The 16761-nt window shown below is 39.8% G+C and overlaps 2 protein-coding genes across 4 annotated transcripts in view; one reads left to right on the forward strand and one right to left on the reverse strand.

Annotated features, from left to right (window-relative positions):
• Positions 554–4411, forward strand: SRP14 (signal recognition particle 14). Of its 2 annotated transcripts, XM_021403831.1 has the most exons (5): positions 554–713; positions 976–1048; positions 1864–1976; positions 3171–3203; positions 3526–4411. In XM_021403831.1, exons 1-5 carry the CDS (start codon positions 627–629, stop codon positions 3613–3615), a joined length of 396 nt encoding a protein of 131 aa, XP_021259506.1. In that variant the 5' UTR covers positions 554–626; the 3' UTR covers positions 3616–4411. The 2 variants fall into 2 exon arrangements, with proteins under 2 accessions (XP_021259506.1, XP_021259507.1); XM_021403832.1 differs by lacking the exon at positions 554–713 and having other exon boundaries at positions 1033–1166.
• EIF2AK4 (eukaryotic translation initiation factor 2 alpha kinase 4) overlaps positions 5296–16761 on the reverse strand; it is a 32934-nt gene continuing 21468 nt past the window's right edge. For both annotated transcript variants that reach the window (XM_021403816.1, XM_021403817.1), the window contains 16 exons: positions 16346–16395; positions 16087–16255; positions 15467–15583; positions 14689–14754; positions 13981–14151; positions 13332–13466; positions 13093–13200; positions 12313–12441; positions 11253–11339; positions 10646–10758; positions 9446–9504; positions 8800–8897; positions 8031–8099; positions 7431–7475; positions 6192–6316; positions 5296–5730 (listed from right to left, as the gene is read on the reverse strand). In XM_021403816.1, coding sequence (XP_021259491.1) covers positions 5676–5730; positions 6192–6316; positions 7431–7475; positions 8031–8099; positions 8800–8897; positions 9446–9504; positions 10646–10758; positions 11253–11339; positions 12313–12441; positions 13093–13200; positions 13332–13466; positions 13981–14151; positions 14689–14754; positions 15467–15583; positions 16087–16255; positions 16346–16395 — 1596 coding nt within the window. In that variant the 3' untranslated portion in view covers positions 5296–5675. The remainder of the gene's footprint in view (positions 5731–6191; positions 6317–7430; positions 7476–8030; positions 8100–8799; positions 8898–9445; positions 9505–10645; positions 10759–11252; positions 11340–12312; positions 12442–13092; positions 13201–13331; positions 13467–13980; positions 14152–14688; positions 14755–15466; positions 15584–16086; positions 16256–16345; positions 16396–16761) is intronic.

Genomic DNA, 16761 nt, shown 5'->3' on the forward strand with positions numbered 1-16761 from the left:
GTCTGCAAGAAGATAGCGAATGACCGCCAACACCAGACGGACGTTTTGGGGACGGGACTCTGGTTCTAAATTGCTTCTTTGTTGTACATTTACTGTATTGGGTAACAAGCCTCCGAGGACGACCACGCGAGGAGGCACGGCGGCCCTCCCCATAGCACTGCTTGCTACAGGGATCAGCGCCAGCTCCCGGGCCGAGCACCCGCCCGCGCATCTCCTATCTGCCTGCAGGGAATTCCTTCCACTTCCGAGTCCGTGAGGGGACAACAAATCGCTTTTCCACGGGAGGAACGCGGCGACGCCCGAGACCACAGGCCGTCACCTCCCACAGCCCGGGGCTGCCGCTCACCGTCGTCCCAAACCGCAGCTTTCCCGCCGGGCCGGCCGCGCGGCCCGACCCGGCCCCACCAGCGCCACACGAGGAGGCCGAGCCGCAGGCAGCCCAAGCCTCTGCCCTCGCGCCGCCGCAGGGGCCGTGCCGGGGCGGGGCGGCGGCAGCGCGTGGCTGACGTGGCGCTCCCCTCGGCGGGGCGGGGCCTCGCGGGGCGGTCGGCGTCGGCCCCGCCCCCTGTGCGCGAGACGCCGGGCCCGCTCCGTAGCTCCTGCGGCGGGAGGCAACGGGGCCGCGCATGCGTCTCTGCGTGAGCGCGGCGCTTCCGGCCCGGGTGAGCGGCGTGGAGCGGAGCGGGGCCATGGTGCTGCTGGAGAGCGAGCAGGTGGGGCCGCGGGGCGTTCCGCACGGTCGGGGCTTCGGGGCCCGGGCCTCGGGACTTCGGCTGGTCACCGGCCGCGTGAGGTGTCCCCGTGCCGGCTGTGACGGGGAGGAGGTCGGGTGGGACCCCGGGGTGCGCCGGGCCCGGTCCCCGCCTCGTCGGGGCTGCGCGTGTGGGGCCGCGCGAGCGGGCCGGCGGCGGCGGGATCCCCCGGGCCCGGGTGGGCGCGGCTGCAGCCGGGCGGTGTGGTGTGCTTGTGTTGCAGTTCCTGACAGAGCTGACGAGACTCTTCCAGAAGTGCAGGACTTCGGGGAGCGTTTTCATAACGCTGAAGAAATGTAAGTGTTATGTCTGGCGATGGCGTGAAGAGGTGTTGGTTTAAATCAGTGGCGGTGTTGCCGGTGTGTGCTTCGGAAGATACGGCTGTCCGTCAGGGCGTCTGGCAAGGGCAGCACGGTGAGACCGTCGTCCAGGGACGGTGCTGGTAACCTGGGGCTGTATTTCGAGCTGCAGGCAACGTGGAGGCTTTCTAGTTGTTAAACGCTAATCAGAAGCTCTTAGGCTTCTAAAAACGGAGAAGTAGAACGTTCTTAACGTTTCTTAGGTTTCTGGATAGCTATTGGTGGATTCCAATTGGATGTGAGAGGAAAATTCTGTACTGTGAGAACAGTCAGTGGTTGGAGGGACACCTCAGGGTGTGGTGGGTCCTCCAGCACTGGAGACCGTGGAGGTTCGGCAGCACCTCGGAGGTGGACAGCTCGACTGCGCCTTGCTCCCACCCCAAAGGGCTGGGCCGGGTGGTCTCTGAGCTTCCTTTCAGTCTGGGCTGTGCTGTGGTTCTGTGATAGGTGCCCAGGGCTGTAGTTTGAATCGCATTTGAAGCATGGTGCTGCTGAAACAAGCAGTTCATACAGCGTGTCTGCGTGAGGGTTTGTGTATTTTTCCTGGCCGGCTTTTCAGGCAGAGCTAGTTTATGTGACAGATCCTTCTACAGTTGCAGAGGAAGGGGTCTGAAAAATTTTGATTCGCTTCAGATGACCCTAAATTCCAAGGTGTTTTACCGATCTCATGAGCAATTTTTAACATCTCAGGTCAGGAGGCATCCCATGATTTTAGTGAAATATGAGTAAACGTTCTTTGTCTTCCAATACAGATGATGGTCGAACAAAACCAGTTCCACGCAAAGGCCACGTTGAAAGTTTTGAGCCAGCAGACAATAAGTGTCTTCTAAGAGCAACTGATGGAAAGAAGAAAATCAGCACGGTGGTGAGTGACAGCTGTGGGTTAGAATGATGGCAGCCCTACGTGGCTTTTATGCAACACCCTCATATTTAAGTGAAGCTGCCTTACGTGGGTTTCACGGGAGCCTCCCTTTGTTCTACGTGGAAGTCATAAAGTAGCTGAAGACACAGCTGAAATTGGGGTGCCAAAATGTTATACTTACACTTAGTATTACAGATAGGACAGTTGTTTTGTTGTACTTTGTATACTGGATTTTGCTTCAAAATGGTATTGCTGGGCAAGCAGGATGCGACTGTGCCTGTTTTCCGCAACCTTGGGTGTCGCGGGAGGGAGAGGGGAAACTGCTTCTAGAGGGGTAAGGATGGTGTGGGCCGAAGGCCACAGGACAGTGATGGAACCTGCAGTGTGAAGACAAATGACATGGCTCCAAGGAGAAAGGTCCTGCAGTCAATCTCAGGTGACAGAGGCAGCTTCTTGTGGAGCTTGATGGACTTAGTGAAGGTAGGCCAGGCGTTACTGAAGCAACCGGGAAACAATGGAATGTTCTCTGGCTGAAGCAGCAGGAAAAGGATTCTTGTTTCTTGTCAAGAATATGTGGGTATGGGGCAGACTCTTTGGAGCCTTGATCTCACTTAGCATGCCTAGTTCTTTTTTTGTTTTGTTTGATTTCCAAGCCCCCCCCCCCCCCCATTTACAGAACTACTTGTATTTCAGGAAACGTTAACTTTTGAAGTTGGGAACCTGATGTGTTTATTTTGAATGAGAGATTGGGAAAGGCTTTAGCTGACTTTATATTTCCCCTGTGATGTAATTCAAGGAAAAACATTAGTTTTAGAAATAGTTGAGAGACTCTGGGCTGTAACATTTCATTCCAGGATTTGTGTTTCCACGTACAATTAAGGTGTGGCCCCACAGTGAAAGAAAATCTTCTTCATTAGAATGTTTCTTCACCTCCTTCCCATTTGAAAACACATGGATTTGGGAAGGACAGCCCTCAGAGGATTGCCTTAATCTAATTAGGAGTGTTTTCATTTTTTTAAGTCACTGAAGTGTTATGACATGTCAGCACAGCCTACGTACATATGTACGTATACGTGACATTGTCATGAGTTGATCCAGCTGCTGCTAAAGAGATAGCTGCTGGTGGGGGAACGTGTACTGATAGTTTGTAATAGAAGCCAGTGTTCTCTTGGTTAACCTCTGGTATTACTTTTGTAGGTGAGCTCAAAGGAAGTAAATAAATTCCAGATGGTAAGTTTTGTAAGCCTTTTATTTTTCTTTTCTGTAGGTAGCGGGGAGTAGTCAGTAGGAAGCAATGGAGAGTTGGGATCAGGTTGGTTCAGCACTGAACTGATATACAGATTGATCTCAGACTGCACGCATCCATCCATGCGAAACAATCCAGTTGTGTTTCATCTAACTTTCTCCATTGGTTTAGAAACAATAGTTTCTCAGGGTAGTAGAGGAAGGCCATCTGTAACTGAGAAAATGAAGATGCATATCCACGAACAATATGTAAACTAGGATATACTTTAAGTATCTGTTCTTTTAATGGTTCTAATTGTTGTTTCAGGCATATTCTAATTTGCTGAGAGCTAACATGGATGGCTTGAAGAAAAAGGACAAGAAAAGCAAAAACAAGAAGAGTAAAGCAACACAGTGATGGACAGTGTCCTACCGTCACTGTAATAGACTTGACCCTTGCTCAAAGCAAAGTCCATTTCTTCTTGAGTTACCACTTGTCTTTGGCTTTTCTTTTCCAGCAGGATACTGGGATGTGATCAGTACTTTTGTTTTAATTGAAAGCAGAAGGTGCTTTCTGTGGATTGTTGTATGGCAGGAGTATTTACAAGATTTTACCAAAATAGCTTTATACTCATCTGCCAACTAGTTTTGTACTTATACTGCTGTATGTTTTGTATAATACAAGTGGGCAGTGTAAAACCCATCTGGGGAATAATGCAGGGTGAAGAGTAATGCAGTGCACCATGAGCAAAGTGAGACTGGAACAGGAGTCTTGGTGATAGATGCCCAGTTTTATAGATAAGCCACAGTAGTACTAGGGAAAGTGGGTGCCAATGTATTACCAGGATCAGCAGCTTTCCTGTTTGTCTTATTTTGAGGGACTTGTTTACATGATGCAGTGCAGATGTCTGTAAGGCAGCCAGGACTGTGTTTGGGCTTACACAGAGCTTAGCAGCTGTGCTTTTACTCCACGCTGATCCAGTTGTGCTGAGCCTGGCTTGGGGGGGGTAGGGCAGGATGCTGCATCATGGTTCCTTCAGACATCGCTTAAGAATGCTTGTGTCACCTCAATGTTTGTTTTTTAAAGCTTCATCCTTCAACATATTCAGGGATCCGGATTTCCTCATTTTCACATCTTAAAGTAACTCCTTCATATGAGCAGATGTAAGAAGATGAATACTTACTTGTTCCTATTAAATACAATGAGAAATGGATTTAGTTGTAATGACTGATGTGACTTGTCTGGTGAATGGCTAGGAATGTACCGTTATCTGTAACTGTAGGATCGGCACCACCAGAGTTACTTTCTGTATGTTGCTATTGCAACCTCACAATTCTCAGAGGTTTTGGGGCTGGTTTGTCACTGAAGTTACTTCTTTACATGTGTTAATTTCACCCTCCTTTTCACTACAAGACAGAAATAGGCAGAAGTAGGTAGGTCTTTCTTAATGCATTGAGCCTGCAGTGCTGAGGACAATCGTTCACTTTAAGAGAAAGAAGCAGGAACAAGTTGCTTAAACAGAAGGAGGTTAAATACCAGTACATGTCTGGAGATACAGATTCCTTTTTTGCATATTCACTCTGGTATGTCTAGGCTGATGTGACATATAACGCATTATATATGGTAACTAAGGCTGTTGTTACTCATCTTTACATTTGTTTAGCTTATTTTTCCTGATACGTAGGTCTTACAGCTTAGCTTTAAATACGTACACTGGTAATTCTAAAAAGCACTGACTGGGAAGCTGTAGCTTCAAAAAAGAAATTCTAAGATTCCTTTAATCATTATGTCTTCAAAGGCTTTCTTCACCTGCGCTGCAAGCTTGAGTTTGCTAGTTCAAAACTTCTGTTGTGCTCCTAAGCATGTGCAAGTTTCTCTTAAGTCTTATTTCAGGACCTTTAGGTTTAAAATAAGTTTTTCTGCATAGGGTTTAATTTTTGTCTCCCATGATGCAGCTGTTTGTTTTGAGTGGGAAAGTGTGGGGACAGGACAAATGTAGGCAGCCAGGCTTGCACGATTCAGCTTGATATCTTCTGCTAGTTTTATAGAGAGATTTAAGATTAATTAAAAAAAAAAGACAAAACTTTGTAATACATATTTCAAAAAGGCTTAGTAGCCAAACCTTTTATTATACAAAAGCTCTTCTTCAAAAGTCATTTAGAGTGGAAGATAATACATATTCTTTAATCCTTGAACTGAGATTCTTGTTTCAGTACTGTTGCATATGGACATAAAAGGCATTAAACTGTATTTAAGTCATTCTGCGCTTACACAGCTACTAATTTCCATTGTAAGGGATCAAGAATTACACAGTAATACGTATCTCTGGCTGTAATCAGTCTGCTTCTTAAATTCCTATAAAACATTTATTTCCATTTTTTTTGCATAATTTTACAACTTATATTACAAATGAAATTCCTTTGTGGAAAATACTATTGTCTGTTAGTAAGAGCATCCCATAAAAGATGCTTTAAGCACTAAAACAAAACCTTGCATTCATCGCGGTAGCTGTACAGGATGAGCACAGGCACCCTGCAAAGGAAACAAAAATAGTTTTTTTTTTTAATTTGTGCCAGATTCCAACTGTACTCCTTCAAAACAGAAGGAACTCAAATTTGTAAGTCCCACCCTTGAGAAAAGAGGGTGATGATACAGTAGTAGAAGTATACTTGAATGTATTTATATTTACTATTCAGTTCTTTGAACAAAGCAGCAAATGAAAAAAAAAAAGAGTATAGTTTAGACTTTCTTGAAAAGGTTTATGAAATGTAGAATTCAGATTACCAGAACTGAGAATTAGATGATGTTAACCCCTAATTTTGTTTCATGTTAGCCAAAAATAGCGCTCAAAGAAACAGGCATATTTCCTGAATATTTCTTTTTGTCCTCGGGGAGAGGGAAAGCATAGAACAAATGAAGAGCAGCTTATTAGATGAAGCTGAAATGCAGAAATCGATGGGATGTTTTATGTACCTATAAGAACTTAGATTTACCTCTTCTCCATTTTGATACTGTAAATTTCATCACAAATTGCTTGCAAGTATGAACATCTCTGTTTTGGCCATCGTGACATCAGTTGTCTCACAGTAGCATCAAAGGCGTGTCTGGCTCCATCAAACTAAGGAAAAAAATGACAAGAAACTGTAGTATTCTCTAGTGAAGGAAGTACTTCTCCCAGTAGGATTTGGTCTTCTGAACAGTGTAATGTCAATACTCCTTAATCAAAGAGGGTATTAAAAGGATTTAAACATACTTCTTGTAAACATGTACGACTTGCCTTTATTATTTAAGAAAAGGTGTTAAGAATGAGACTTTTCAGTGATGGCTTTCTTAAAACTGTTCAGCAATCGAAGAGGCTCCATCCTTTTAGCAGTGCTGGATGGAATACGAAAACTTTAGCATAAGGGCAGTGAAAATTGAATGACACAAGCTGATCATGCACCTGTTCCCTTTTTTGAAGGGAGAGATGATAAACTATCTCCATGTTTTGGAAGACTGGATGAAATAGGTATTTTGAGATGTTCTCTCATTTCACTGAAGTCTGATGACCAGATGAGCACTGCTTCAGAGCAGAGCAGCATTATGTGAGGTGTTAAAATGAGTACTAGATCTACATCCATTTCCAGGCAGGATGTCGTTTGTATTTTTGGGGAAGATGGAGATGTCTCCAACTGTATTAAGAACTTCTGACTTCAAAGCCCCTGTTCTCAGTGGAGAGAAAGAGCTTTGTCTTCACCATTTTTTTTTCCTAATCAAGTAGCTTCTGAATTGTTAAAGGGGTCGATACAATACTTATACATCTTCTGTTTATCCTGGCTTCGCTAAGAAGAGATGCTTCAGCTACTGTACTCATATCAGTTGCCTCTGTGTTTTGGGTCCTCCTTCATTAACAGCTTCAAGAAACATCTTTGCTGAAACTGCAAGTTAAAGCTTATTTGTTTTGGAAAATGCACAGTAAGTTTGGATTTCAGATAACTTCTGGGAAAAATCCAGAGCTTTGGATTAGGATCTCCTAATGGTGTCTTGTGTAACTTGGGCATTTGACAAAAAGCTTTTTCGAGGCTCAGTTAAGCTCTCTGGGTAGAAAATTGCGTTCAAGTTTTAAAGCCTAATTCAAACTCCTCAAAGGTGATGAACTACAACAGGTAACATTGTACATTCACCTTTGTTAAGAACAAAATTTATAACCTATACTTCCATTAGAGTTTCAACTACAATATTTAATTGCTTACCTCTAATAATAAGAAGTGTATCAGAGTTTCTTTTGGCAGATCTACCTGCAGAAATATCAAGAAATCAAATATTTAACATTTCTATCATCAGTTTGCCAACTGCAGACTAGCTGCACTAAAGGGACTCGCTTTTTCAATTCCAAAGAAGCACTCATGCTGACAGCGCTAGGAATATATTAAGGCTTTACGCATTTTAAACAAACTGTTCATGACAGATTCCATTATGGAAAGTTCCAAATAGGCACAGGCAAATAGGAAGAACGTTTCTTGAAAAGCATACACCAAAGTCTGAAACCTATATACAGCAGCTGCATCGGTTTAACTGTAAGAACAAATCTAGCAGGAACAAGTTATTAAATTACCACAACAGGATAAGTACAGCTTAAGACTCCACAACTAAGTACTTGTTCCATTTTGGTGTGTACAATTGTCCAATACGTATAATCTGAGATACTTCTCAAGCATTAAAGAAACAAAATATGGCCAAGAGTTTCTTGTACCTCTCTATAGTGAGGCTAGTAGTAGCAATCTGTTCCAGACTGCATCATCCAATTCAATTACAGATTTGAAATTAATCCTAGCTTTTGCCAAAATACTTACTGCCAAAATCTCAATTTCACTTGTTTTCTGTTGCAGGCTAGAAATGAAGGTCTGCAGTCTTGTTTGCACCTGCCAACAAAAGATGGCCAAAAGTTATACACTGCTTTTGTGACCCAGGTTGGGAACATTTGTTTTCTGTTTCATAGATTACGAGAACAAGAGGCTGTTTCTAGCACAAGATGCAGAACGGCATATTTAAACTAAAATTCACTGTCATATAATATAATTTTCATTTACATCCACAACAAACCTTGATAAGTAGACAGGAAGGAGACTGGGGCCGAACGCTTCTGCAGTAATGATAAAGATTTGGTGATGTCGGTATTGCACTAAAGCAGACTGGGCTGCACCTTAGGTTGTGAAGTCTGGTATATGCAGGTACAAGCTGCCCTTCTGGCCATTAGGTGAGAACCTATGACTGGATACATTGAATCATCTATAGCTGAAGAAGGGTGACTGAGCTGGAAGCCACAGCAAAGTATGGCTTATGCATCTTAATACTTAGACGCGTCAAGTATCTATCTATCTATCTATCTATAGCTACGTAGCAAGCAAGCTATGATAATTTTGCAAAGGTAGCATTTTAGAGATAGTTGCAGTCTTGCATTAAAATTGTCTTTTGTACTCTAATATTAATCTTGAAGCCACTAACCCTAAATAAGCAAACCGATGCTTGTTTCTGTATCATCGCATCATGCAATCTTTTTACATTACAATAATGTTGTATTTTAGAGGCTCAATTCTTAATACTTATTGAGTGTGTGTGTACCTGAATTTCTTGACGACGTCTGGCACTGGCAGATAACTTTTCAGGAGCTATAACACTGACATTAGGCACTACAAGAGTTGCATGTGACTCAAATGCACCTAAAATGCAAATGTAAAGTTTCACATTATATTCTCTCTTGACAGAAAAGAAGTAGCAAGAAACAGAAAATTCACAAATTTATTAATAAGCTTAAGTTGTAGTGTAGGATTTGAAAAGCTGCTAAAAAGTACGGTTAGTTAAATAGATTGGAGGTGAAATGTGCACGTAAGTCCTCAAAGTGCATGCTTACGACTACGAAAGACTGGCTGGCGTGAGTAAGAAATTTGGTATTTTAGATCAGTGATCCCTTAAACTACTAAAAAGTTCCAAACGACTTACAGAATTTACAAAAGAATTTGGTATACGTAGTGTCAGAAAAGGAAAGCTATTACAAGATCGAAGCAGCTATTTAATGCAGTCCTGGGAGAAAGTTTCAGTTTTAGGGAATCACTTTGAGAGTAGGGGGAGGTGTTTCTAACTGCTAGAAAACATGTCTCTGCTCAGACCTTGGCAATACTTTTAGAATGTATGTTCCTGTGAGATTTTCTAACAAAACTAGACAGAAAGAGAAATCATTTCCTGTGGTCGATAACTGGAGACCAAATACCTGAAAGATTAGAGAATGATCCCTTCTGGTTTGGTACTGAGAGGTTATCTGAGGTTTCCCTGAAAATGAACAAGGGCAGTTAAGGACACACATTAACAATAATGAAGGCGTGATCTGATAACACAGGGTTTCAGACTATGGTACACACACACTTAGTCCAACAGATAAATTTATGTTCTGTTCTGGAACAGACAGGAAATCATACAAGATTACATTAGCAAATCTGATGTAGCAAGCCCAGCAAATGACAAACTGTTGTACTGCTATTGTATTGGACTATTGCTGAACAATAGCACAGCAACCTTTGTGTTTCCTTTAGCTACAAATAAGTGTGCTCCCCCTGATTCAAGAGTGATTTAGATCCTAATCCTAGAATACATTAAGAAAATATTGTCTCTAAATCATGACTTTAATCTACAACTTCCAGATTTGAGAGTTGATACTGATGATACTAATATACCAAAGCAATACTTATACTTGAGATCTTACAAATTAAAATAAGCTTTTGATTATTTGGATCCATTTACTTTGTCAGTATTATTATGATCATAATTGTTGCATTTTTATTATTACCAAATATGACTTTTTCTCTGTATTCTGCTCTCAGGATTTAGAGATAGCCTTTAGAAAGTATGCTTTTCTTTCACAGCTTCTAGTAATAGATCCTATAGATCTGCCACAAAACACATGAGAATGAGGTTAGTTGCACAGCTAAATGCCACAACTGGCAGAGGCCAGAGAAAGGAGAATGAGAAGATAGGAAGCAGATGTCGTCCACCTGTGCACAATATTTCTGAGTTAAGCATTTCACAGCTTAATGATTTCCTTTACTATTAATTCAGAAATATTATGGATATCCAATCTGTTGGCTTATTCATATAAACTAGAGTTCAGACACTCTGTTCCTGCTGCCAGCCCTGCCATACAAATGATACTGGCGTTCTCGGATAGATAGTCTTCTAATTTGTGAAGCACTAACCATGTTTCAATATAATAGTTTCTAGGGAAATCGGTCTCTTAATAAAATTCTGTAGCTAAGCCTTTTGCTTTCTTTTCCCCTCAAAAGAAATCTCTTAAAGTAATCTCTTAAGTAACGCTCTTATTCTTTATTGAATACAATCAAGGTTTAACTGAGTATATCTTACAATTATTTCATTAAGAAAACCATATTCATATCTTTGCAAACGTTTTTTTACTTACCTACTACATCTTTCATCACAGATTTTAGTTTTCAGTTTCTGGATCAAGTGATCTACTAAGTCAGATTCAAAAATCCTTTTCTCCGTCTGTCTGTCTTTCTCAAAGGATTTCACCTGTGACATATTTCAGTAATTCTTAGTGTTGTTTCTTAAAACAGCATATGAATAAACACCTCAAACTGAATCAAAACCAAACTGGGTTATTCACCCACTAAAGGCGAAGCAGGCAAATGGAAGAAGCTGTCATCATTAGCAATTCATCACTGTCAGTTAAATCTTTGACTTCTATATATTTTCAAACAACTAATATACTCTGCATTCCTGAAGCTTAAACTATCTGGTCTACTTTTATCTCATATGTGATAAATAATATTGAACAAAATGGTTCTGAGCGCAAATACCATATTAATAAGAGCGTATTTGGTTTTGGGCTTTTTTTTTTTTTTTAAACATTCTAGTACTTAGCAACCAAACCGACATTTACTTGAATTCCATTTACTGAAATATTTTATAGAAAAATGTGGTGTTCATGATCTTAAGAAATAAAAAATATAGAACAGATTTATCAACCTGAAACACCACTGCATGTCCTCTGGTATCACACTTACCTTTACATGACTTCCTTCTTTGTCTGATACAAGAGCTACATATGTAATCCCAGAGCATCTGCAGTATTCCTGCAGTTCTTCCTGGGACTGAAATAGGAAGAGGGAAAGAGGAATGGGATGGAAATTTAACAGATTATAAAATGATCACTTAAATAATCAGTGTCCCATCTTCAGTTACAGTAACTTTATATGCAGCAGTTATATTGAATATAAAAACATCTGAGTGAGGAAAGCCTTACTAACAAGTCCAGGAGGTGAAACTTCATTTTGCATGGATATATTCAGCTAACATTCCTTAAGAATCAAAATCTAAGTAAATACACTAGGCAGTCTGCCTAAGCCCTGCAGTCCCAGCTCCCTCATAGAACGGCTGGCTGGATCCACTTTATGGGCAAGGCATGCTCAGCAGAACACCTCTCCCAGCTACCCAGGCCCTTTAGCAAGGCAGTTTTGGGGTAAACGACTGCTTCCTCTTTGCCAGCTGTCCTCCAAAAGGAACCTTAACTAATAGAAGATAAGTGAAATGCAGTCCAGTCTCCTTTCAGCAAGGATAAAGATGCAAGAACAGACTGCAAAGTACAGCTGCCCTCACTGTAGACTTTAAATGCCTGTCATGCATTTCATCAGATTTAGAAGATTCTTGGAACCGAGCAAGGTCTATTTGGAGATCCATTCTGTTAGGGTGGCATCTTCAGATCACCTCCTTCATTGCCTTCTCTGGTACAAAATATGCTTAAATGAGGCCAGTTAGCTCTCATTTAATTTATTCTGTGACTTCACTTTCTAAGCCTTGGACTCTGCACTCGGTTTATGGTCAGGGAAGGTCACAATTCCACTCTGAGGAGCTCTCCAACACATTTTTAAATGCTCTGCAAGCTGAAGAGGAAGAGCACTGCAAGGACAGTGAGACTCTACTTGAATAGCAACCTGCATTCTCAGTTTTATAGATTTGTGATTCAATTAAAAATAATTTTTAAAAAAAATTGAAAAAGGATGATCTCAGCCTGCGCTACTCTTAGAGAACAGCAACATAATTAATACATGAAGATAGAAATTCTACCTGGGACCAGTCATACATTATTTCAGCTGGAATTCCTGCAGTCCAGAGTTTCTGAACAATATTGATAGCTCTGCCCATTGACATCTGACCAACACTTACAACCAGCAAATCACACGAGCTGACAGAAATCTGGAGGAAAAGTGAAAACAAGGGGGACAACATTAGCCACCACACCGCCTTTTCCACTTCATTAATGCAGCTAAAGTAACTGAGAAGGATACATTGTTCAAAACCTAACCACCTGAAAAAGGGGTTAGTTAGATGACCCTTTTTAGAGCCACCTCAACATGCTTGGAAGGCTCTGAAGCTTACTCTTGAACAAAAAGCAACTGCATAGCCTCAGCCTATTCTGTTCTTTCCTTCCCAATGAACTTAGCAATGTTAATGTATTCTTACAAAAAAAAGTTAACGAAATTCATATTCCACAACCAAATGAAACTGTGACAAAGACCATTTTCTGACAGTTCCTTCCTGAAGAGGCAAAACAAGAATAGTTGAATATTCGCAGTTGTTTTCCTTCATCTGAAAGAACATTTAAGCTGAGAAAAGTGTCCCATTACATTCCAAAGTGATAAAACTGAAGATTCCCTGTTCCCTTTCTTTATTAAATAATGCTATGTGGAGAGAATGAAGAAAACAAGTCATCTTGATGTTCGCTGTTTCAGTACGGTACTTTGGAACACATTCGAACCTCTTATTTTTTACCCATCTGTGGTTACAGGTAAGGTATTGTCAGAAGCAAGCAAACAAACATCCCTATCTCCCCAAAACCAAACTTACAGTATCCTCCATATTGGAAACAGCAGCAGTTATTTTATCTATAGCTATGCTGACTCCAACAGCTGAAGGCACCGGTCCTACTGTCTGTGGTCCTCTAAATTGTGGGATCTCAAGACAAAAAAAAAGATAAAAGTGAAGAACCAAATAGTTATCTTTGGAAACTGTCAAAAAGGTTTTTCAGTTTTTACTTCTTTGCGTTCTCCTTTCCTATAAATTCATAAAAAGAGATGTGCACATACCAGATGATCATATCTGCCCCCTGCAGCAAGAATTTCAGGCACAGTTCTTTGTCTTCTTTTGATGTATGCTATGAACTGGAAGATAATACCATTGTGTTGCTGTATTTTGTAAACTAGTCCCAGATTTATGGAAATCTGTAAAATAAAAATGCATAAGTGAACAATTCCTCTCCCATTACTGGTTAATGTAGTTCATTTCCTATTAGCTGTATGCGCTTACAAGACTGTTCTCACATAAGGAAGACATACGGAAATACTATCTCCAAAAGATTAAGATATAATTAAAAATAAGGAAATAATGCTTTAAGCTTAATGCATCCTAAGAGAACTATAACACAACCTCTAAACAGCAAACCTTAAGGAAGGTGGAAGATGATCAGTAATCATCAGCTTTCTGCATTTAAAAAATATTTATAGCTCATTTCAAAACTTAAAATTTCTTTATGCTTCAGTCTTGGCTAGAAAGAAAATCCCTTTGTAATTAGATAGAAATGGAGCCAGAGGCTTCAGACTAAAAAAAGATCTTGTTCTTCAAACACATCTCTCAAAATGACTATCAGTATTATTACCTGCCATCAAAGATCTTTCGGTGTGCCTATAGTAGCACAGATCAGTTTCACTGATTTATTAGCAGAGTATTTTCACAAACCTGAAGTTTTATTCCAAGTTGCTTTAGCAGACCAATTATTTCCTCTAGATCCTTCATACCATGCTTCAGCAGCTGAGTCACACCTGGCTTTTGTTTTATCATTGTGTTTAAAAATGGAAATACATTACTTGCTTCTCCCTTCTGCTCAATGAATCTGTAGAGTCGAGAAAGCTAAAAACAAAAATAACAAATATAGATAGCACCATTGAAGGCGCTCATGATAGATCGCGCTGAAAAAAAAATTTGCGTGAGTAAAATATCAGTCTTTTTTTGCTTGTTTGACTTAGCAGCCTTTGTCTGCCTACTGAGTTGAGGAAATGAATGGACATGTGCAACTCTCACTGGGGCACCCAGAAGTCAACCCAACTTTCTGTATGCATGCTCACCAACAACTGCTTACAATTTTTATTTTTTTTTTAAGTTTCTCTCAGTTTGTTTTACTACATATCATTGTACAGTATTCCATCTACCCTTTCATTACTTCCACAGTCTCAAAAATATGTTTAAGAGAAGAGAGAAACATGGAAAGCAGCCATGCTTCAGAGAGCAGAACAAACTCAGACCACTTTCAAAGAGATTAATCTGTTTTGGACAGCGGATTTAACAGTTGATTCTTCTTATCCTGGTTGAATAAATTTCAAAATAAATAAAATATCAATAGCTTATGGTAAGTTATAGGGAATTTAGCACCAAATTAAAATTACTCACACTATTTGACGTGAGAGAGAGGTTACAGAATTTGGCTTCCACTTCTCTTTTGGTTAGCTTTTCAGTCTGCAAGAGAAACAGATGCGAACATATTCAGAGCAAGTAAGTTACAGCAAACATTATTGCTGAGAAGAATTAAAACACAAGGTTCCAATGCTTTTAATTACAGGCTGTATTTACAAACTTCAGTCGTACTGTAAAAAAGCAAAGCCGATAAGTAACGCATTTTCCACTTATGTTTTAGTGAGGTTGTATTTAGCTTAGTCTAAAGAACAGGAAGAAGTGTAAAAATGTAAACTTCTGCTGAAAAGCACTTCTGCGTAAATGAATACAAGAATTGCTATGTAAATTAATTGAAATTATAATAAATAAAATTAAATAATTTAAACATTATGTCATAAAGCATTAGCAATACACATTTTGTTGGATTTAAATGCTAGCTTAATAATTTAAATTAATTTCATATATTTTCTCTGCTAATTAAGTGGAAAAAGCCCCTATGATATTAAGATACATTTATTTTTACCAGTTCTTAACTACACAGGTGAATATTTATCTCATGAATACATATTTAAAAATTATCTTAAAACATCCCAGTTCAGAATTAACAGAGAACATATTCATGCAAGTTTACGGCTCATAGGTAGGCACCCTTTTTACATAACAGGGTGTTCCTTGTTGCGTTGGTAATGCCCTGTTACTCATTTTTAGAGACAGCTCCTCAAAGTAAGATACCCTGAATTATGGTTACAAAGATTAGTTTAATCATTCATCTTACCACAGCGTCATAGAGAATGATGTAAACTTGATTGAGTTTATCTTCTGGTATCCCACAGTGCAGAAGTATAGCTTTCAGTAAGGAAGTATGGTTCAAGTAGATACTGTAATTTCTCTCCTGAGTAAGAAAAAAAAAAAAAGAAACAACAAGAAGAATGTTTTATTAGCACTCCTATTTGCTTAAAAACAAATCAAAACACAACAAAACGCACACACAAAAAGAAAACCCACAACAAAGACAATTTTTAAACCTTTAGTAGCATGTCCAATTGTTCAGACCTCTCCTTCCATCCTCTTACCTTCCTTTTAAAAATAAAGAATGGCAAGGATTGTCCCATTCTGCAGTAATTACTTGCCTGACAGAAGGCAGATGCTATTTCAGTGGCACTGTAGGAACTCAGTATTTCTGATGCACATACAAACCTTTGCATTGTTTTAAGTTCATCTACAAAAACACATGACAGTATTCTATACCTGACTGTCGATAAAACCTGTAAATGTAAAGTTCTGTACCTGTTACAGGATCAATATTTTCTGAATGCATTAGATTGAATATTAACTTAGATTAAAAAGATGGAAAAGGAGAAAAAAATAATCAAAAGGTATGATCAGAGAATCTACCTGTAGCACTGAAAACTCCTGAATGATTTCTGAAATTGCATAAATTGTTTCTGCTAGAGGCAAAAAGCTATTTCCAGTAGATGTAATAATGTCAAATGCACATTCTAGAAGTTCTTTGGGATGACAGCGGTCTAACTTCCGAGGTCTGAAAACTCGCTCTATACAGTATCTGAAGGAAACATCGAAGAACTAATTAGTATCTTCAGTGTTCACTGTCATCAAGCACAGCATCTCTGCACAACATCCTTACGTCCCTTACCTTTTCAAGTTTGATATATTGTTTCTAGCTACAAATCTTGCAAAAGGAATCTGAAAAAAAAAAATACATAAAAATTGTTCAAACAAAACCGGTCTAGCTATGTACTTAAGCGGGAGATGAAATACTAACATGCAATCAGCATTTCTACTCTCACATCTAATAATGCCATAAATATTTGCCGTGGCCAAATAACATCAATTGTCTTTATGGCAAGTCTTAAAAACAAACAACCACACACACTTGAAAAAAAAAACCAACAAAAACCAAGAACTGTTCCTATGATAGCTTGGAGAAGGACAAAATACATCATAAACTTGTATTGGAACCTATTAAAATGTACTAGCAGGTATTCTGTTGTTTAGATGAAGATACAAAAAAGTAATTGTTTAAAAAAATCATCGGTCAACACATTTTCC

The sequence above is a fragment of the Numida meleagris genome, chromosome 6 (assembly GCF_002078875.1).
Source record: "Numida meleagris isolate 19003 breed g44 Domestic line chromosome 6, NumMel1.0, whole genome shotgun sequence".
Classification (NCBI taxonomy): domain Eukaryota; kingdom Metazoa; phylum Chordata; class Aves; order Galliformes; family Numididae; genus Numida; species Numida meleagris.